The sequence below is a fragment of the Haliotis rubra genome, unplaced genomic scaffold (genome assembly GCF_003918875.1).
Source record: "Haliotis rubra isolate DU_JTF1 unplaced genomic scaffold, ASM391887v1 Scf915, whole genome shotgun sequence".
Classification (NCBI taxonomy): domain Eukaryota; kingdom Metazoa; phylum Mollusca; class Gastropoda; order Lepetellida; family Haliotidae; genus Haliotis; species Haliotis rubra.
Window position 1 is genome coordinate 85,674 of NW_025767652.1, and position 20,153 is coordinate 105,826.

At 43.2% G+C, this 20,153-nt stretch overlaps 1 protein-coding gene across 1 annotated transcript in view; it reads right to left on the minus strand.

Moving 5' to 3' along the window:
- LOC124264234 (nephrocystin-4-like) overlaps positions 1–20,153 on the minus strand; it is a 77,226-nt gene that overhangs the window by 48,690 nt on the left and 8,383 nt on the right. Inside the window, 11 exon segments of the mRNA XM_046698970.1 lie at positions 959–1,081; positions 1,701–1,831; positions 5,001–5,234; positions 5,344–5,350; positions 7,301–7,452; positions 7,637–7,833; positions 8,815–8,967; positions 13,811–13,869; positions 14,400–14,587; positions 16,435–16,578; positions 16,792–17,106. Of these exon segments, the coding sequence (XP_046554926.1) occupies positions 959–1,081; positions 1,701–1,831; positions 5,001–5,234; positions 5,344–5,350; positions 7,301–7,452; positions 7,637–7,833; positions 8,815–8,967; positions 13,811–13,869; positions 14,400–14,587; positions 16,435–16,578; positions 16,792–17,061 (1,658 nt within the window). The 5' untranslated portion in view covers positions 17,062–17,106.

Below are 20,153 nucleotides of genomic sequence, written 5' to 3' on the forward strand. Positions count from 1 at the left end.
TGACAGACACACAATCCACAATCTGGGGATACACTCAGTAGTGACAGACACACAATCCACAATCTGGGGATACACTCAGCAGTGACAGACACACAATCCACAATCTGGGGATACACTCAGCAGTGACAGACACACAATCCACAATCTGGGAATACACTCAGCAGTGACAGACACACAATCCACAATCTGGGGATACACTCAGTAGTGACAGACACACAATCCACAATCTGGGGATACACTCAGCAGTGAGACACACAATCCACAAGACACACAATCCACACAATCTGGGGATACACTCAGCAGTGACAGACACACAATCCACAATCTGGGAATACACTCAGCAGTGACAGACACACAATCCACAATCTGGGGATACACTCAGCAGTGACAGACACACAATCCACAATCTGGGGATACACTCAGCAGTCACAGACACACAATCCACAATCTGGGGAATACACTCAGCAGTCACAGACACACAATCCACAATCTGGGAATCCACTCAGCAGTCACAGACACACAATCCACAATCTGGGGATACATTAAACACTGGTTAGATACAAACAAGCACCAAACTCTTGACCACATCCTCTAACAGAGGTGTCAGGTGTCAGGTGGCATTACATGCACATGAGTACACATTTGCTCTTTGCATCTGACCATATTGACTTGTCATCCACCAACAGATAACTGCTGCTACAACAGATGCCATTTAACAGGATAACACATGTCAGGTATTAGGAAGAGAAAAGAATAAACTGACCCAAGAGGGCTGAGAGGTCAATACAAGCACAAAGTTAACATGTGGTGGGATGGAGGACAAAGACACAAGTTAGTGTAGGACACACATGGGGTGGGTGTGCATGCTGTGACAGAAATGTGTTAATTCAGGACACATATAAAGTGGTCAAAGGCAGGGGACACAGACACATGTGTTAGTGCATGACACATGTCTTACGTATAAGGCAAATGATCTCTGGGCAGGGCTGCATGTTGAGCCCCCGGTTCACTGGGTGGGAAGGAGCGTGGTCCCCCCGGCAACACCTGGTATCCTGCTGTCTGGCTCGCATACCCCTGGGAACTACAGGTGGTGGTAGAGAATGTGGCGTGAGAGAATGAGGGACTGGCGAATTTTCAAGCAGGGATGTTAGGCAGCAGACACAAGAGCACCAACTGTTTACCTTACTTATAAACATGTGCGTATCCCTTTCTTACTACAGAGATTGGAAACAGGCATACTAAGGAAACACTATTCTGTAATACTGATGATACCGTTGCAAGAATCACGATACAAGTTCTCAGTGGCATCAAAAGTACATAAGGTACAAATGCATTGCCAATGGCTGGTACAGTTACATTCTGTTCAAATCCCTACCCATCCCTGAAATAACAATGAGTACCATATCTTGAAACATCTGGGCACATTTTGTGAAATCCCTCAACACATTACAGATGCAGGTCATGGAATGTATTGACAAATTCCATCATGATCAGAAACTAATGACATGGATTAAACAACAAAAACACTTCAACATTAGAACAAGATTAAATTCACAAAACAAATTCATTCATCAAGCTGCAATGTAAGTCTAATCCTGTTACTTGGTTCCTGTAATAAGTACTCAGTTAAGTGAACGCGTGGGAATGATCGAAATAGGGCACTCCTTTGTTGATGACACAAACATCAATACTTGTCTTACTTGGATCTCCCTGTGGGCGGCTTCCAGGCCAGGTCCAGCTCTCCTCCACTGTCCTGGCTACGGACTGATGGCATGGAGCCTAGGGGAAGACTCATACCTCGTGGAGAACCTGTCGGCAGCATCAACATGTCCTGCAAGGTAAGATCAAACAGGAGGCATTGGTGGACCACTGCAGGAATATGTAACCCCCCACCAACTTAGTGGCTCCAGTGGACCACTGCAGGAAGACGTAACCCCCACCAACAAAGGGGCACAAGTGGACTACACCAGGAAGATGTAACCTCCACCAACAAAGTGACACCAGTGGACCACTACAGGAATATGTAACCCCCAACCACCTAGTGGCACCAGTGGACTACACCAGGAATATGTAACCTCCACCCACCTAGTGGCTCCAGTGGACCACTGCAGGAATATGTAACCCCCACCCACCTAGTGGCTCCAGTGGACCACTGGAGGAAGACGTAACCCCCACCAACAAAGAGGCACCAGTGGACCACTGCAGGAAGATGTAACCCCCACCCAGAGCTCCAGATAAGATTTAGCTCATGTGGGTACTGTGCCCACTGTATTTTTTTGGAGTGGGTATTATGAATGTTGAGTGGGTATTTCATTTTCCGTTACCCACTGCTTTCAAATATGTGCGTATTTCAGTCATTTTACTCACCTAAGTATTATGTCATTGAGTAAGTTTACTAAGCAAGTATGTTCTGCCTTATGTCATACCTAATCAAAACCAACTTAAATATAATGGAAATGATTTCATAAAAAATCACTCATCCTATACTGACAGTACAACACTTGTCCTTTACTAACAGTACAACTTAATAGCAATCGATTTCTTTTTCATTACGCAAGCGATTTTTATAAATATATTCCGTACGCATTTGTTTTAAACTTTTTGCGTATCTAACATTTTAAATGCGTAATTAGTACGTAATAATTATTTTTGCGTAATTGGGAATTTTATTGCGTAATTGGGAATTTTCTATGCGTATTTTACCCGGATACGCAGCTTATCTGGGCCTCTGCCCACCCATCTAGTGGCTCCAGTGGACCACTGCAGGAAGATGTAACCCCCACCCACCTAGTGGCTCCAGTGGACCACTACAGGAAGATGTAACCCCCACCCACCTAGTGGCTACAGTGGACCACTGGAGGAAGACGTAACCCCACCCACCAACAAAGGGGCACCAGTGGACTACACCAGGAAGATGTAACCCCCACCCACCTAGTGGCTACAGTGGACCACTGGAGGAAGACATAACCCCCACCAACAAAGGGGCTCCAGTGGACTACACCAGGAAGATGTAACCCCCACCCACCTAGTGGCTACAGTGGACCACTGGAGGAAGACGTAACCCCCACCAACAAAGGGGCTCCAGTGAACTACACCAGGAAGATGTAACCCCCACCCACCTAGTGGCTACAGTGGACCACTGGAGGAAGACGTAACCCCCACCAACAAAGGGGCTCCAGTGGACTACACCAGGAAGATGTAACCTTCACCAACAAAGTGGCACTAGTGGACCACTACAGGAATATGTAACCTCCACCCACCTAGTGGCTCCAGTAGACCACTTCAGGAAGATGTAACCCCCACCAACCTAGTGGCTACAGTGGACCACTGGAGGAAGACGTAACCCCCACCAACAAAGGGGCACCAGTGGACCACTACAGGAAGATGTAACCTCCACCCACCTAGTGGCTCCAGTGGACCACTACAGGAAGATATAACCCCCACCCACCTAGTGGCTACAGTGGACCACTGGAGGAAGACGTAACCCCCACCAACAAAGGGCCACCAGTGGACTACACCAGGAATATGTAACCCCCACCCACCTAGTGGCTACAGTGGACCACTGGAGGAAGACGTAACCCCCACCAACAAAGGGGCTCCAGTGGACTATACCAGGAAGATGTAACCCCCACCCACCTAGTGGCTCCAGTGGACCACTGGAGGAAGACGTAACCCCCACCAACAAAGGGGCACCAGTGGACCACTACAGGAATATGTAACCCCCACCCACCTAGTGGCTCCAGTGGACCACTGGAGGAAGACGTAACTCCCACCAACAAAGGGGCACCAGTGGACCATTACAGGAAGATGTAACCCCCACCCACCTAGTGGCTACAGTGGACCACTGGAGGAAGACGTAACCCCCACCAACAAAGGGGCACCAGTGGACCACTACAGGAAGATGTAACCCCCACCCACCTAGTGGCTACAGTGGACCACTGGAGGAAGACGTAACCCCCACCAACAAAGGGGCTCCAGTGGACTACACCAGGAAGATGTAACCTCCACCCACCTAGTGGCTCCAGTGGACCACTGGAGGAAGATGTAACCCCCACCAACAAAGGGGCTCCAGTGGACTACACCAGGAAGATGTAACCCCCACCCACCTAGTGGCTCCAGTGGACCAATACAGGAAGATGTAACCTTCACCCACCTAGTGGCACCAGTGGACCACTTGAGGAAGATGTAACCCCCACCAACAAAATGGCACCAGTGGACCACTGCAGGAAGATGTAACCCCCACCAACAAAGTGGCACCAGGGGATGTAACCCCCATCCACCTAGTGGCTCCAATAGACCACTACAGGAAGATGTAACCCCCAACCACCTAGTGGCTCCAGGGGACCACTGCAGGATGATGTAACCTCCACCCACTAGTGGCTCCAATAGACCACTACAGGAAGATGTAACCCCCAACCACCTAGTGGCTCCAGTGGACCACTGCAGGAAGATGTAACCTCCACCCACTAGTGGCTCCAATAGACCACTACAGGAAGATGTAACCCCCAACCACCTAGTGGCTCCAGTGGACCACTACAGGAAGATGTAACCCCAAACCACCTAGTGGCTCTAGTGGACCACTACAGGAAGATGTAACCCCAAACCACCTAGTGGCTCCAGTGGACCACTACAGGAAGATGTAACCCCAAACCACCTAGTGGCTCCAGTGGACCACTGCAGGAAGATGTAACCCCCAACCACCTAGTGGCTCCAATAGACCAATACAGGAAGATGTAACCCCCCACCACCTAGTGGCTCCAATAGACCAATACAGGAAGATGTAACGTTCACCAACAAAGTGGCTCCAGTGGACCACTGCAGGAAGATGTAACCCCACCCACCTACTGGCTCCAGTAGACCAATACAGGCAGATGTAACCCCACCCACCTAGTGGCTCCAATAGACCACTACAGGAAGATGTAACCTTCACTAACAAAGTGGCTCCAGTGGACCACTACAGGATGATGTTACCCCCACCAACCTAATAATCATTCACTTACCTTTGCATCAGTGGACCACTGCAGGAAGATGTACCCTCCAGCTAACCTAGCAGCTTCATTGTCCTGCATGTCTGTTGATGGCATCTTGTAGACAAAGCCTTCATCAGGTGATCGGTGAGGTCCTCCAATTAGAGAAATTGTAATGTCTCGCTTGTTAGGGTGTTGAAATGGGCTAACTGCTGCCCATCTGACAGACACAGTTCGGGTGTGTGCACGGGCAAAGCTCAAGGACATCTGTAAACAAAACCTTAAAGTAAAACTTTCTTGAAACAAAATGTTAAACAATAAGTATCACAACATATTATGCAGAGCTTGTCTTCCAGTGTGCAAACATGTGGCTTACCTTGACCCTGCACAGCAATAACTCATTTTTGTGAACATGCTACTGACCTTGACCCTGTAGAGGTGCTCTTGTGTGTGAACATGCTACTGACCTTGACCCTGTAGAGGTGCTCTTGTGTGTGAACATGCTACTGACCATGACCCTGTAGAGGTGCTCTTGTGTGTGAACATGCTACTGACCATGACCCTGTAGAGCTGCTCCTGTGTGTGAACATGCTACTGACCTTGACCCTGTAGAGGTGCTCCTGTGTGTGAACATGCTACTGACCTTGACCCTGTAGAGGTGCTCCTGTGTGTGAACATGCTACTGACCATGACCCTGTAGAGGCTGCTCCTGTGTGTGAACATGCTACTGACCATGACCCTGTAGAGGTGCTTCTGTGTGTGAACATGCTACTGACCATGACCCTGTAGAGCTGCTCTTGTGTGTGAACATGCTACTGACCTTGACCCTGTAGAGGTGCTCTTGTGTGTGAACATGCTACTGACCATGACCCTGTAGAGGTGCTCCTGTGTGTGAACATGCTACTGACCTTGACCCTGTAGAGCTGCTCTTGTGTGTGAACATGCTACTGACCATGACCCATGACCCTGTAGAGAACATGCTACTGACCATGACCCTGTGTGTGTGAACATGCTACTGACCTGTGACCCTGTACATGCTACTGACCAGAGGTGCTCCTGTGTGTGAACATGCTACTGACCATGACCCTGTAGAGCTGCTCTTGTGTGTGAACATGCTACTGACCATGACCCTGTAGAGGTGCTCCTGTGTGTGAACATGCTACTGACCTTGACCCTGTAGAGCTGCTCTTGTGTGTGAACATGCTACTGACCATGACCCTGTGAGCCCTGTGTGAACATGTAGATGACCCTGTAGAGGTGCTCCTGTGTGTGTGCTTAACATGCTACTGACCATGACCCTGTAGAGCTGCTCTTGTGTGTGAACATGCTACTGACCATGACCCTGTAGAGCTGCTCCTGTGTGTGAACATGCTACTGACCATGACCCTGTAGAGGTGCTCTCCTGTGTGTGAACATGCTACTGACCATGACCCTGTAGAGGCTGCTCTTGTGTGTGAACATGCTACTGACCATGACCCTGTAGAGGCTGCTCTCCTGTGTGTGAACATGCTACTGACCATGACCCTGTAGAGCTGCTCCTGTGTGTGAACATGCTACTGACCATGACCCTGTAGAGCTGCTCCTGTGTGTGAACATGCTACTGACCATGACCCTGTAGAGCTGCTCTTGTGTGTGAACATGCTACTGACCATGACCCTGTAGACCTGTGACCCTGTGAAGAGCTGCTCCTGTGTGTGAGACATGCTGTGTGACCATGCCACTGACCATGACCCTGTAGAGCTGCTCTTGTGTGTGAACATGCTACTGACCATGACCTCTTGTGTGTGAAGATGCTGACCATGACCCTGTGTGTGTGAACATGCTACTGACCATGACCCTGTAGAGGTGCTCTGTGTGTGAACATGCTACTGACCATGACCCTGTAGAGCTGCTCCTGTGTGTGAACATGCTACTGACCATGACCCTGTAGAGCTGCTCTTGTGTGTGAACATGCTACTGACCATGACCCTGTAGAGGCTACTGCTCCTGTGTGTGTGAACATGCTACTGACCATGACCCTGTAGAGCTGCTCCTGTGTGTGTGAACATGCTGACTGACCATGACCCTGACCCTTAGAGCTGCTCTTGTGTGTGAACATGCTACTGACCATGACCCTGTAGAGCTGCTCCTGTGTGTGAACATGCTACTGACCTTGACCCTGTAGAGCTGCTCTTGTGTGTGAACATGCTACTGACCATGACCATGTAGAGCCAGTTCTTCTCTGTGTGTAAATGCTACTGCCCTTGACCCTGTAGAGCTGCTCTTGTGTGTGAACATGCTACTGACCTTGACCCTATAGGGCCATTCATCCTGTGTGTGATTATGTTACTGACCTTGACCCTGTAGAGCCAGTTCTTCTGTGTGTAAACATGCTACTGCTGCGGAAGCTAGGGCTGGCTGTGGGTTTCCGTGATGAGCTGCTGAGACTCTCTAGATGGAAGGTCTGAGGCTTTTCCACGTAACACCAGCCATTGTGAACACCAACCTGCAATATAGGGTATAGGTGTTTATAGGGTAAACAATCATGAGTAGTGTACACCTATAATAATCAACTAGGTGTACGGTAACCATGGCCAATAGACACCTTTACTTTTCTCTATGAATTTTTCATATTTCATCACAAATCACCACCAGCCATGTTGTGTACCTTTGTCTTTAAGAGCACCTACCTGTAATCGCCTCTCTATGACTGTGACAGGGGGTGCATCTTCCAGCGTCTTCTTCTCTCGGATTGCCCGATCATCCTGCAGCAGGGTACACAGTTCTGTCTCGAACATGTCCATATTTGGCTGCAGGTGCACAAACACACCCTCTAGTTGCATCGGCACAGTGCGCAACATCTTTGGCCGCTTCAACTTGTCTGCCCCTGAACATCATCAGACAACTGGTCAGTGGTAGAGCTGACATGATAGTAGGTCCCATACAATAACACAGGCTTAGGATAATGGAAGAACTAACTACACTTCACTCACTCTTACAGCAGATCACTACTACCACAAACATACTGCCTTTAACCAGGTTCAACTTGTAAGGTACTAGAATCTACTACCTCTAACAATTTTCCTCAGGTACCATAGGTGTAAGGTACTCAGGACCCCAGGGGGATGGACAGGTGGCCTCCAGTGTTAGAGGCAGTATACTAAGTATTATTTAATAATCCTTATCTAACATTTGACTACCGATTCCCATGTAAGGCTTGGTGGGCTAAGAGTACCCCCAACATAAGCATGGAAGACAACAACAAATGACAGTGACTAAGTTTTGACAGATCAGAAAACAAACTGTGATTGGTTGTAGTAAAAATACTCTAAAATTAGTCATCACATAACGTCACTTTCAGTCAACGATAAATCGATTGACTAGATGATGACATTACAATGATGTGGCTCCAAGGGGAATGAGTCTGGGGAATCTTTAAGAACTTTTCCTCTTGAAATGTTTAAATGACCATAGCATGTTTATCAAAAGCTTCAGGAGAAAGTGTCTGACACAAGCGTTGTCACAATGAGATACAAAAGAACATGACATGGGCATGCATTTCCAACAGTTTGAATGTAGATAATGGGAAGATATAAGTTTGCCACAGCCAGCACAAGCTTGTGCCTTTAAATGTACTCACTTTGACAGAGAACCAAATTGCCAAACCTTAGAAGAAAGTAAGAATGTGAGACAGAAAACAAACCTGAAAAAGAATATGAGGTTTCCTCGCACCTATGATGGAAAAATGACAACACAATCCTAGGACAATCTATTTAAGCCAACCTGTGGATTCAGAAACACTTTTCAGGGAAAAAGGCAATCAAGCATTAGAGGGACGTATTTGTAAGAATTACTGTCCACATCCCACCTGCAGTTTGGTCATCCACCACTCCAGGGATGACATCCTTCCCGCTAACAATGACATTCTCTGGGATCAGGTTCATGACTCTCAGCATGGACTTGTGGGTCGCAACAGTGCAGCTCAGCTGACATCCTGTGATCGGCTTCAGCAACTGGTTGCCTGAAATAGTTAACTCCACATCACATGGGGAATGCTTTAACACAACAGTTCATTCACAGTTAAATTGGGGAATGTTAAAACACTACAGTTAATCCACAGTTAAATGGGGGAATGCTAAAACACCACAGTTAATTCACAGTTAAATGGGGGGAATGTTAAAACACCACAGTTAATTCACAGTTAAATGGGGGAATGTTAAAACACCACAGATAATTCACAGTTAAATGGGGGAATGTTAAAACACCACAGATAATTCACAGTTAACTTGGGGAATGTTAAAACACAACAGTAAATTCACAGTTAAATGGGGGAATGTTAAAACAACACAACACATGTAACACAGGATGTTACAACACAAAGTCGACTCCAGAATGTTACAACACCACAGTCAACTCCATGTAACACGGAGAATGTTACAACAACACAGTCAACTCCATGTAACATGGGAGAATGTTACAACACCACAGTCAACTCCATGTAACACGGAAGAATGTTACAACAACACAGTCAATTCAATGTAACACGGAAGAATGTTACAACAACACAGTCAACTCCATGTAACATGGGAGAATGTTACAACACCACAGTCAACTCAATGTAACACGGAAGAATGTTACAACAACACAGTCAACTCCATGTAACACGGGAGAATATTACAACACCACATTCAACTCCATGTAACAAGGGAGAATGTTACAACACCACAGTCAACTCCACAGTCAACTCCATGTACTCCATGTAAGGGAGAATGTTACAACACCACAGTCAACTCCATGTAACACGGGAGAATGTTACAACACCACAGTCAACTCCATGTAACACGGGAGAATGTTACAACACCACAGTCAACTCCATGTAACATGGGAGAATGTTACAACAACACAGTCAACTCCATGTAACACGGAGAATGTTCCATGTAGTCAACTCCATGTAACATGGGAGAATGTTACAACACCACAGTCAACTCCATGTAACATGGGAGAATGTTACAACACCACAGTCAACTCCATGTAACACGGGAGAATGTTACAACACCACAGTCAACTCCATGTAACACGGGAGAATGTTACAACACCACAGTCAACTCCATGTTACAACACCACAGTCAACACGGGAGAATGTTACAACACCACAGTCAACTCCATGTAACACAGGAAAATGTTACAACACGGGGACAGTCAACATCACAGTCAACTCCATGTAACACGGGAGAATGTTACAACAACACAGTCAACTCCATGTAACACGGGAGAATGTTACAACAACACAGTCAACTCCATGTAACACGGGAGAATGTTACAACACCACAGTCAACTCCATGTAACACAGGAAGAATGTTACAACAACACAGTCAACTCCATGTAACATGGGAGAATGTTACAACACCACAGTCAACTCCATGTAACACAGAAGAATGTTACAACAACACAGTCAACTCCATGTAACAACGGGAGAATGTTACAACACCACAGTCAACTCCATGTAACACGGGAAAATGTTACAACACCACAGTCAACTCCATGTAACACGGGAGAATGTTACAACACCACAGTCAACTCCATGGGAGAATGTTACAACACAGTCAACTCCATGTAACACGGGAGAATGTTACAACACCACAGTCAACTCCATGTAACACGGGAGAATGTTACAACACCACAGTCAACTCCATGTAACATTAACGAGGGAGAATGTTACAACACCACAGTCAACTCCATGTAACACGGGAGAATGTTACAACACCACAGTCAACACCATCCATGTTACAACACAGGAGAATGCTTTTGGGGAAATGTTACAACACCACAGTCAACTCCATGTAACACGGGAGAATGTTACAACACCACAGTCAACTCCATGTAACACAGGAAAATGTTACAACACCACAGTCAACTCCATGTAACATGGGAGAATGCTACAACACCACAGCCAACTCCATGTAACACAGGAAAATGTTACAACACCACAGTCAACTCCATGTAACACTGGACAGAATGATGTAACAGTGTGTAAATAAATGTCATTTTAATGTGTTAAACTTCATTATTTTAAACTTAGGTATAAAACTTAATCATTACCAAACTGGCCTGTGTTAACACTAACACCTGCACTGTTTAACTAACTCACTGGTAAGCTAGCTTGGGGTCTATTGTTAAGGTTAAGTGATCTGTGTCAGGTTCAATCTCTACATTGGCCTGTTGTCAAGGTTCCTTTTGTTTCATAGATTTCACCTTCTCGTCATATTTAAAGCCTTCTACTGCCTTTCATTTGTGGCAGTATACATTTTCTCCTTGAGACCACAATACCTGCACAGCACCAGCACATTATGGGGTAAGTTAAGTTAGATCTTTTAGTATTACATGTATAGTAGGGCTATTAGGATTTAGTGTATTAGATTACATGTTTTAAGGAATAGTGTTTTATCATATTTAGTGTATGTTAGGTGCTTGTCTATAAATATGTGCTTGCTTAGTATTTAGGCAAATATATGATGTATTGTGTACCAGTACACTAGTATACTGAACAGTAGGGTATTTTATACTACCATGATGCTGTAATTTGTACCATGCATATGTAGTATGTATAAGTATATGTATTAGCTATTTCATGATTGGCATGATACAGTAATGTGTATCATGCATGTTTATTATAAGGTTTAATTTCTATATGCATATTTATGTATGTATTAGGGTAAATAACTATTTATGTGTATGCTAATGTCATTTATCATGTATATCTGTATATACTAGCAGTATACTTAGGCAATACTTTGTTTATTTAGGTTCACTGAGAATCAGATGTTTAATTAGCTGTTGGACTATTCTGCCTGCGTCCCGAGACGAGGTGAGGTATTGTTTTCAGAATGTGATTGTAGCTATTAGTAATTATAATTGTTATATATGTAAGTAATAATCAGAGTACATGTCTTTCCTTAAATCTGGATGTGGAACAAGTTTTTATGGATAACAACTTCTTTATTTCATGAGTGCGACGTTTCAATACAGATTCTTGTACCATTGTCAAGCAAGAGTCTGGATGATTGACAGTTATCAGATGTATTAATAGCATAGTGGTAACCATATTGAATGTATAACATGATACGCATTTCATTACAAGAGACATGTATAAATTGATGGATATTTTATTATTCAGGGCGTTTTGTGTTACTGTTCAGTAAACTGGGGATCTCCTTATCCCCGTCACCAGCACCGAATAAATCCCTGAAACCCCACACAAGTGTTCGTCTTCATTGAACCAACATACAGTGTATACGAATACCTCTGTTACAATGATACAATAAATGAAGAAATACAAGTGAGGTAAAGAGAGAAATACAGGTGAAATTATGGGAAAAAACACAGGTGAGAATATTTCAAAATATAGAAGCGTGGATGTAAATGTGAGGAATACAGACCCTGTGAGAATGTAAGGAGATATACAATTAAGAATATATGGAGATATTCAGGTGCAAAGTTATGGAGGAGTATAGGGGATATGAACAGTGAAATCATGGACTATGAGGGGAAAGTATACTGAACCACAAAAGAAACGTCGCCTTGCAAAACCAAATGCAAAATTTTGTTTTTGGTGGTGTTTGCATTATGATTGTACTATTTTGTTAAAATGTTTTTCAATCCAAACTGACAGTTATTACCAACATCAGTGTGTTTTCTGATGAAAAACCATATCGACCAAACGCACCGAACAAGGCAGACATGGTGCATGGACCTTCAGTAACATCATAACGTCAAGACAGACAGATTCTGAGTAACCATCTGAAGGATCGCTTCCCTAGAGTGATGGAAACGGCATGCCAGACCACTGGGACTCACAACAGACCCATCAGTGCCGATACAGTGCATCAACGTCTGTGCAGAAGAAGCCTCTGCTGTCACAGACCATATCATTGTCCTGTCCTCAACTCTCATAACCGCCAAAACAATGGGCAATGGGCAACTCAGCATCGAAAATTTCGCGCCATCGACAATGGAGAACTGTGCTTTTACCTCATGAAAGCCAATATTGTGTTTCAACAGTTGTGGGCAGAGTGAGAGTATAGTGAAGCGTGTGGGGAACTGTTTTCCAATGAGTGTATTGTTGAAAGAGACTCGTGGAATGGTCCAAGCATCATGGTGTGGGATGCAATCGGTCCAAACCAGTTAGTTGACACCGTGGTGTTCCAGAACCACGGTCCAGGATGAGGAAATGGCAGCTGCTCGCTATACTGACCCCATGCTGTACCACGTTTTGGTCGTTACAGAAATCACATCTTCTAGCAAGACAATGCTCATCCCACATTGCCAGAGTAAGATTAGACTTTCGAAGACAACATGGCATCAAAACCCTACAATAGCCTGCTCTCAGTCCAGATTTTAGTCCAATAGAACACCTTTGGGACTAGATTCAAAGAAGACTGAATCACCTCCATCCAAGGCCGACAACTGCGGCTGGCCTCGATCAGGCATTTCACACAGTATGGATCCAAGGGACTATGGCCTTCATCAACCGGCTAATTCATGCTATGTACAGACATTGCAACACTTTCATGGAGGCCACACACAATACTGATTTTGGGGTATCTTAATGGTACCATTTTTGGTGATTTTGTTTGTGTGAACTCTAACACATTTTCAGGAATCACATGTAATCAGAATTGTCAAGTTTGAACTAAATCCTCTGTTTTGATTGTTAATTAGAGTTAATTAACGTGTGTTTCTGTAAGAAACCGCTATCAGTGCGACATTTCTTTAGTGGTTCTGTATATGTAGGCAAATGTAAGGAATATTAATGGGAAATATGGGGAAGTACTGGGAAAGGTTGGAGAATACTGAAAGACACTTACTCTCCAGCGGGTCGTCCATGAACAGCAGGGCTCTGGGTGATCCGTAATACATCTCAATCCTGCAACATAACACTCTTATGTACATCCTCAGTCCATGCTACAGACGCCCACAACTACAATCAGTCAAATAAAATGCACGGCCTAAACAGAAGCAGCCCTTATACCATTTGTCTATGCTTTGAACACTACTTCAGTTAAATCCGAAAGGAATCTAAACAATATATGGATGAACAGCTTCCTAATTACAGGTGTAGGTTCTAACAGTTAAATCAGCTTGTCAGCAAAAGTCAGATTGATGTGTGAGAAAAGCTGCAACAGAGTCCCCTACAACTGCAGGTGCTGACCTAACATACTACCACTGTGCAATGAAAACTTGGTGCTGAATTTCACGGAACATACTGAGGCGATCACTTGGTATTTGAACCTACATCTTAGATTGATATGGAATGAATTCATCACTGTACAGAAAAAGCTGGTTATAAGTCAGGTCCTTGTGAAAAACCTCACTGTAGGAAATGAACCATATCCAATCATGAATTTTAATTCACAATCATTAGAATCGAAGTTTCATAAACAACGATGTGGGTGCTTTTGCTGGGTTGTCAGCTGGATGTTCCGTGCTGAGTCTGGCAGCTCATCATTGTTCTTGAAGGGCCTGATGAAGCCCCAGCCACATGCCACAGCCTGGCGCTGTCCCGAGTCATCGTACGTGTGAGCGATAATCTCAACCACCGCAACCAGGCTGATGTTGGTGATACATGTGTGAAAGTAGACGTGCTGAAACAAAGCTCATTCAATGTAACAGGCAACAAGTTGTAACAAACTGTAACACACTGAATCTACTGTAGTGTCATAGAATTCACTGTAAAACAATGCAAACTTACAGTGACAAATCTAAATCACTTCACATACTGTTGCACACTTTTGCAGACACTACCTGTTGAAAAGAGGTGGTGGAAAAATTGCTGCATGACCTGTTGCAAGAACACTTCCTGTGGAAGCATCATGTATGCCTTGCTGAAAGCACATGAGAATACTGTGGCAGTCTCTCCACATGCACTGACTATATTCTGACACAGAGCGGAGCAACACACACTTTACTTTTCACTTTCTTTGGTCTTCATACATCTTGTGGGACCAAAATATGTGGTCCTTATTAAACTAGAGTGTGTACCTTCTTGCTCCATAGTTACAACATTATTCAAATAACATTCATAGTAAAAATATTTAGCACATGGAATCCCATTTAATTGTCCGTTATTTGTGCTGTTTGAGAGGCATTCTAGAAGATGTGAGCAAACGGAATGACAAGGATGATCAACTTCTGTGTTGTACAATAATTGTACAATGACCTGATTAGATTGGAACTTGGGGTAACCAATGCCCTTTTTAGATTGAAACTTGGGCAAACCAATGCCCTGGTTATATTGTAACTTGGGCAAACCAATGCCCTGGGCAAACTTGGGCAAATAATGACCTGGTTATATTGTAACTTGGGCAAACCAATGACCTGGTTATATTGAAACTTGGGCAAACCAATGCCCTGGTTATATTGAAACTTGGGCAAACCAATGCCCTGGTTATATTGAAACTTGGGCAAACCAATGCCCTGGTTATATTGTAACTTGGGCAAACCAATGCCCTGGTTATATTGTAACTTGGGCAAACCAATGCCCTGGTTATATTGTAACTTGGGCAAACCAATGCCCTGGTTATATTGTAACTTGGGCAAACCAATGCCCTGGTTATATTGTAACTTGGGCAAACCAATGCCCTGGTTATATTGTAACTTGGGCAAACCAATGCCCTGGTTATATTGTAACTTGGGCAAACCAATGACCTTTGTAGATTGAAACTTGGGCAAACCAATGACCTTTATTGATTGAAACTTGGGCAAACCAATGACCTGGCTAGATTGTAACTTGGGCAACCGAATGACCTGTTTAGTTTGAAACTTGGGCAAACCAATGACCTGGTTATATTGTAACTTGGGCAAACCAATGACCTGGTTATATTGTAACTTGGGCAAACCAATGACCTTTATTGATTGAAACTTGGGCAAACCAATGACCTGGCTAGATTGTAACTTGGGCAACCGAATGACCTGGTGATATTGTAACTTGGGCAGACCATCCACCTGGTTATGTTGTAACTTGGGCAGACTGAGTACCTGGTTATATTGTAACTTGGGCAGACTGAGTACCTGGTTATATTGTAACTTGGCAGCAGTACTGGCTGAGTACCTGGCAAAAGCGAATGACCTGTTTAGTTTGAAACTTGGGCGACCGAATGACCTGTTTAGTTTGAAACTTGGGCAAACCAATGCCCTGGTTATATTGTAACTTGGGCAAACCAATGACCTGGTTATATTGTAACTTGGGCAAACCAATGACCTTTATTGATTGAAACTTGGGCAAACCAATGACCTGGCTAGATTGTAACTTGGGCAACCGAATGACCTGTTTAGTTTGAAACTTGGGCAAACCAATGACCTGGTTATATTGTAACTTGGGCAGACCATCCACCTGGTTATATTGTAACTTGGGCAGACTGAGTACCTGGTTATATTGTAACTTGGGCAGACTGAGTACCTGGTTATATTGTAACTTTGGCAGACTGAGTACCTGGTTATATTGTAACTTGGGCAGACTGGTGGCTCCCCCTCTCCCTGCCATTGTGGGTCCCAGCCACTGTCGGCCACAGAACTGCCGGAACGCCACATCGTAGAGACTGACAGACAGCTGGTATTCTGCCCGGGTGTTCACAAGCTGCAACAAAAACAAACAATGACACTAACACTGACAGAATCACACCTTCTTTCTTGATGTTGTTTTATGTTATAAGTATGGAGTACGACAGTCAAATCACCAACATTGCTTGTGATCTCAGTGGTGAAGATCACAACTCCAGGTTCTAAACAAAGCCTCATTACAGTCCTGATATGGCCAACACCTTAAACTGATGACAGTTGTCCCACTTACCGCTGCTGCAGCCGCCGGGCTCACAATTCCATCCACCTTCTTCAGGTTGAGACAGAACGGAACTAAGTCATCAAACTTCACCTCACCAGTGACGGGTCTTGGGTGGGACAGAACACAGCGCCATGACAACAACCTACTCAAGCGTTTTGTGTCAGAGTAATTTATATCCCCTTTAATGGATTTAGTTGAGTTTTTGTTGATTCTATCATCGTGGCTTTCATTCTTGAAGTGCAAAGTTCTGGTATGTTCGTCACCTTTAGCTGCCATCATGGTCTACTCTGGCAGACAGATCACCTCACCATTGCATCATTGTAACTGGTCACAAAAGGAGATATTTTACCATCAATACATTGTAACTAGTCAATACAAGATACATGTATATATCCCACTACCATAACATTGTAACTAGTCAATACAAGATGTATCCCACAATCATAACATTATAACCAGACGATACAAGATACATCCCACCATCACAACATTGTAACTAGTCAATACAAGATATATCCCACCATCAAAACATTGTAACAAGTCAATACAAGATACATCCCACCATCACAACATTGTAACTAGTCAATACAAGATATATCCCACCATCAAAACATTGTAACAAGTCAATACAAGATATATCCCACCATCAAACATTGCATAAACTAGTCAATACAAGCTATATCACAACATTGTAACTAGTCAATACAAGATATATCTCACCATCAAACATTGCATAAACTAGTCAATACAAGCTATATCACAACATTGTAACTAGTCAATACAAGATATATCCCACCATCACAACATTGTAACTAGTCAATACAAGATATATCCCATCATCGCAATATTGTAACTAGTCAATACAAGATATATCCCACCATCACAACATGGAACTAGTCAATACAAGATATATCCCATCATCGCAACATTGTAACTAGTCAATACAAGATATATCCCATCATCGTAATATTGTAACTAGTCAATACAAGATATATCCCACCATCACAACATGTAACTAGTCAATACAAGATATATCCCATCATCGCAACATTGTAACTAGTCAATACAAGATATATCCCATCATCGTAATATTGTAACTAGTCAATACAAGATATATCCCACCATCACAACATGTAACTAGTCAATACAAGATATATCCCATCATCGCAATATTGTAACTAGTCAATACAAGATATATCCTATCATCGCAACATTGTAACTTAGTCAATACAAGATATATCCCACCATCACAACATGTAACTAGTCAATACAAGATATATCCCATCATCGCAATATTGTAACTAGTCAATACAAGATATATCCTATCATCGCAACATTGTAACTAATCAATACAAGATATATCCCATCATCGCAATATTGTAACTAGTCAATACAAGATATATCCCATCATTGCAATATTGTAACTAGTCAATACAAGATATATCCCACCATCACAACATGTAACTAGTCAATACAAGATATATCCCATCATCGCAATATTGTAACTAGTCAATACAAGATATATCCTATCATCGCAACATTGTAACTAGTCAATACAAGATATATCCCATCATCGCAATATTGTAACTAGTCAATACAAGATATATCCCATCATTATAATCCCACCATTACAACATAATAATGTAACTAGTAAAATATTTCACCATCACAACACTGTAAATAGTCAATACAAGATATATCCCACCATCACCAGCACACCAATATCAAAACATATGATAACTACAGTTCAAACAAGGTGTGTAACTCATAATGTGCAAACAAATCCAAGCCTATTCAAGACAGGAGATATGTCACCATCATAACTAGTCAAACCAGGATTCCATACTACCCTCGTAACACCATAACATGTCAAACATGAGATATAGGAATACAATCATCTGAGTAGAATATTGACCTGAGCTGAAAGTGGCAAGTGAATCCTTACAGAACAGATTATTTTTGATATGGTAAAGAACAACACCCATTCAAAAACAAGATCTCAACTTGAATGTTCTACTGTCCAGTTACACCAACATCCAGGCCGTGTACACCAAAGTGACTGTTAATGGAACAGGTTAAAGAAGTCATTAATAAAGCAAGTCTGATGATAGACTGCTTGACTAGTAGTCTTCAGTATGGACCTAATAGGAAAACACTAGAGACTCCATATTTCTTTTATCTTGCCGACAGTTGGAAGTGGGTGGGGCTGTATTTGAGACAAAGGAACAAATACTTCAAGATCTTGATGCCCTATGATTCATATGTGGAGCTACTAGTTTACTAGTCACAACAAGATATAGCAAGAATCAAACTTGAAAGAAGTGAAAGAAGATGCACGAATCTGCAAGATCGACAAATTACTTTTTATGAAAATTGACAACTTCAAATAAATGAGCAATAGTTTTGTACAACCGTGGGTTTCAGAAGCTATCAGTTACATCCTCAGATAAATAGTAAGAAGTTGCAAACTAGCGATTGCAGAACAATATACACTAAACGTTATCTTCGAGACATGATAAATCTTTGGAATTCGCTCCCTGATGCTTGTAGTGGAGCAGATACTATGAGCAACATAAAAACTGATAAAAAAATATGCAAATACTATTTTTTTCTGATTCTAACTTCAGATCAAGATTCTGCCAGATTATTCAATCTTGTCAAAGAATTTGCTGTAGTGACCTTCATGTCCACAGCTTTGAAAAATATTTATCTGTGATAATCTTTTTTGTTCATTTGGCTGTCAGAATGAAGACTCTACATTTCTTGTCTTATTGTAATTTTTATCACATCAATATTACAAGTAACATATACTTCTATTGTAAAGGATAAAATCTAAAGTCTGGGTTATTTGGAAAGGCCACTATGCAAATAAATTAGAGAATCATGAAATTTTAAAATCTTCCCAAGACATTTATTGACAAATCAAGGACATTAAACTAAGCAGGATCTCAAAGGAAGACCTCTTTCCTTCTACTCCTCAATACTCATCATGCATAGTATGCATAGATTAACCATTTATACATGTTACAGTGGTCACCCCAGAGGGAGACCGATACCTCGGCCATGCTGTAGTTGGAACATGGCTAGACAGTTGCAATACAGGGGGAGTTCGGCCATTGGTTGAACATGGCTTCAGTTGCACAGGGGGAGTTTCCATTGGTTGTTCGTGCACCCAACGGAGGCACGACCTGCACATTCGGTTTGAAATCCAAACACCAAGGATATCAGGATCTTGTCAACATTCAAGGTTTATCAACAAAATGAAGGTCCAAACTAAACAATGTAATGACTTCACTGAAGGTTTGTAAGTGCAGTTCTCTCTCTTGGGTGAGGGAAGCACACACCAAACCTCGATCTATCTTCATAGACAA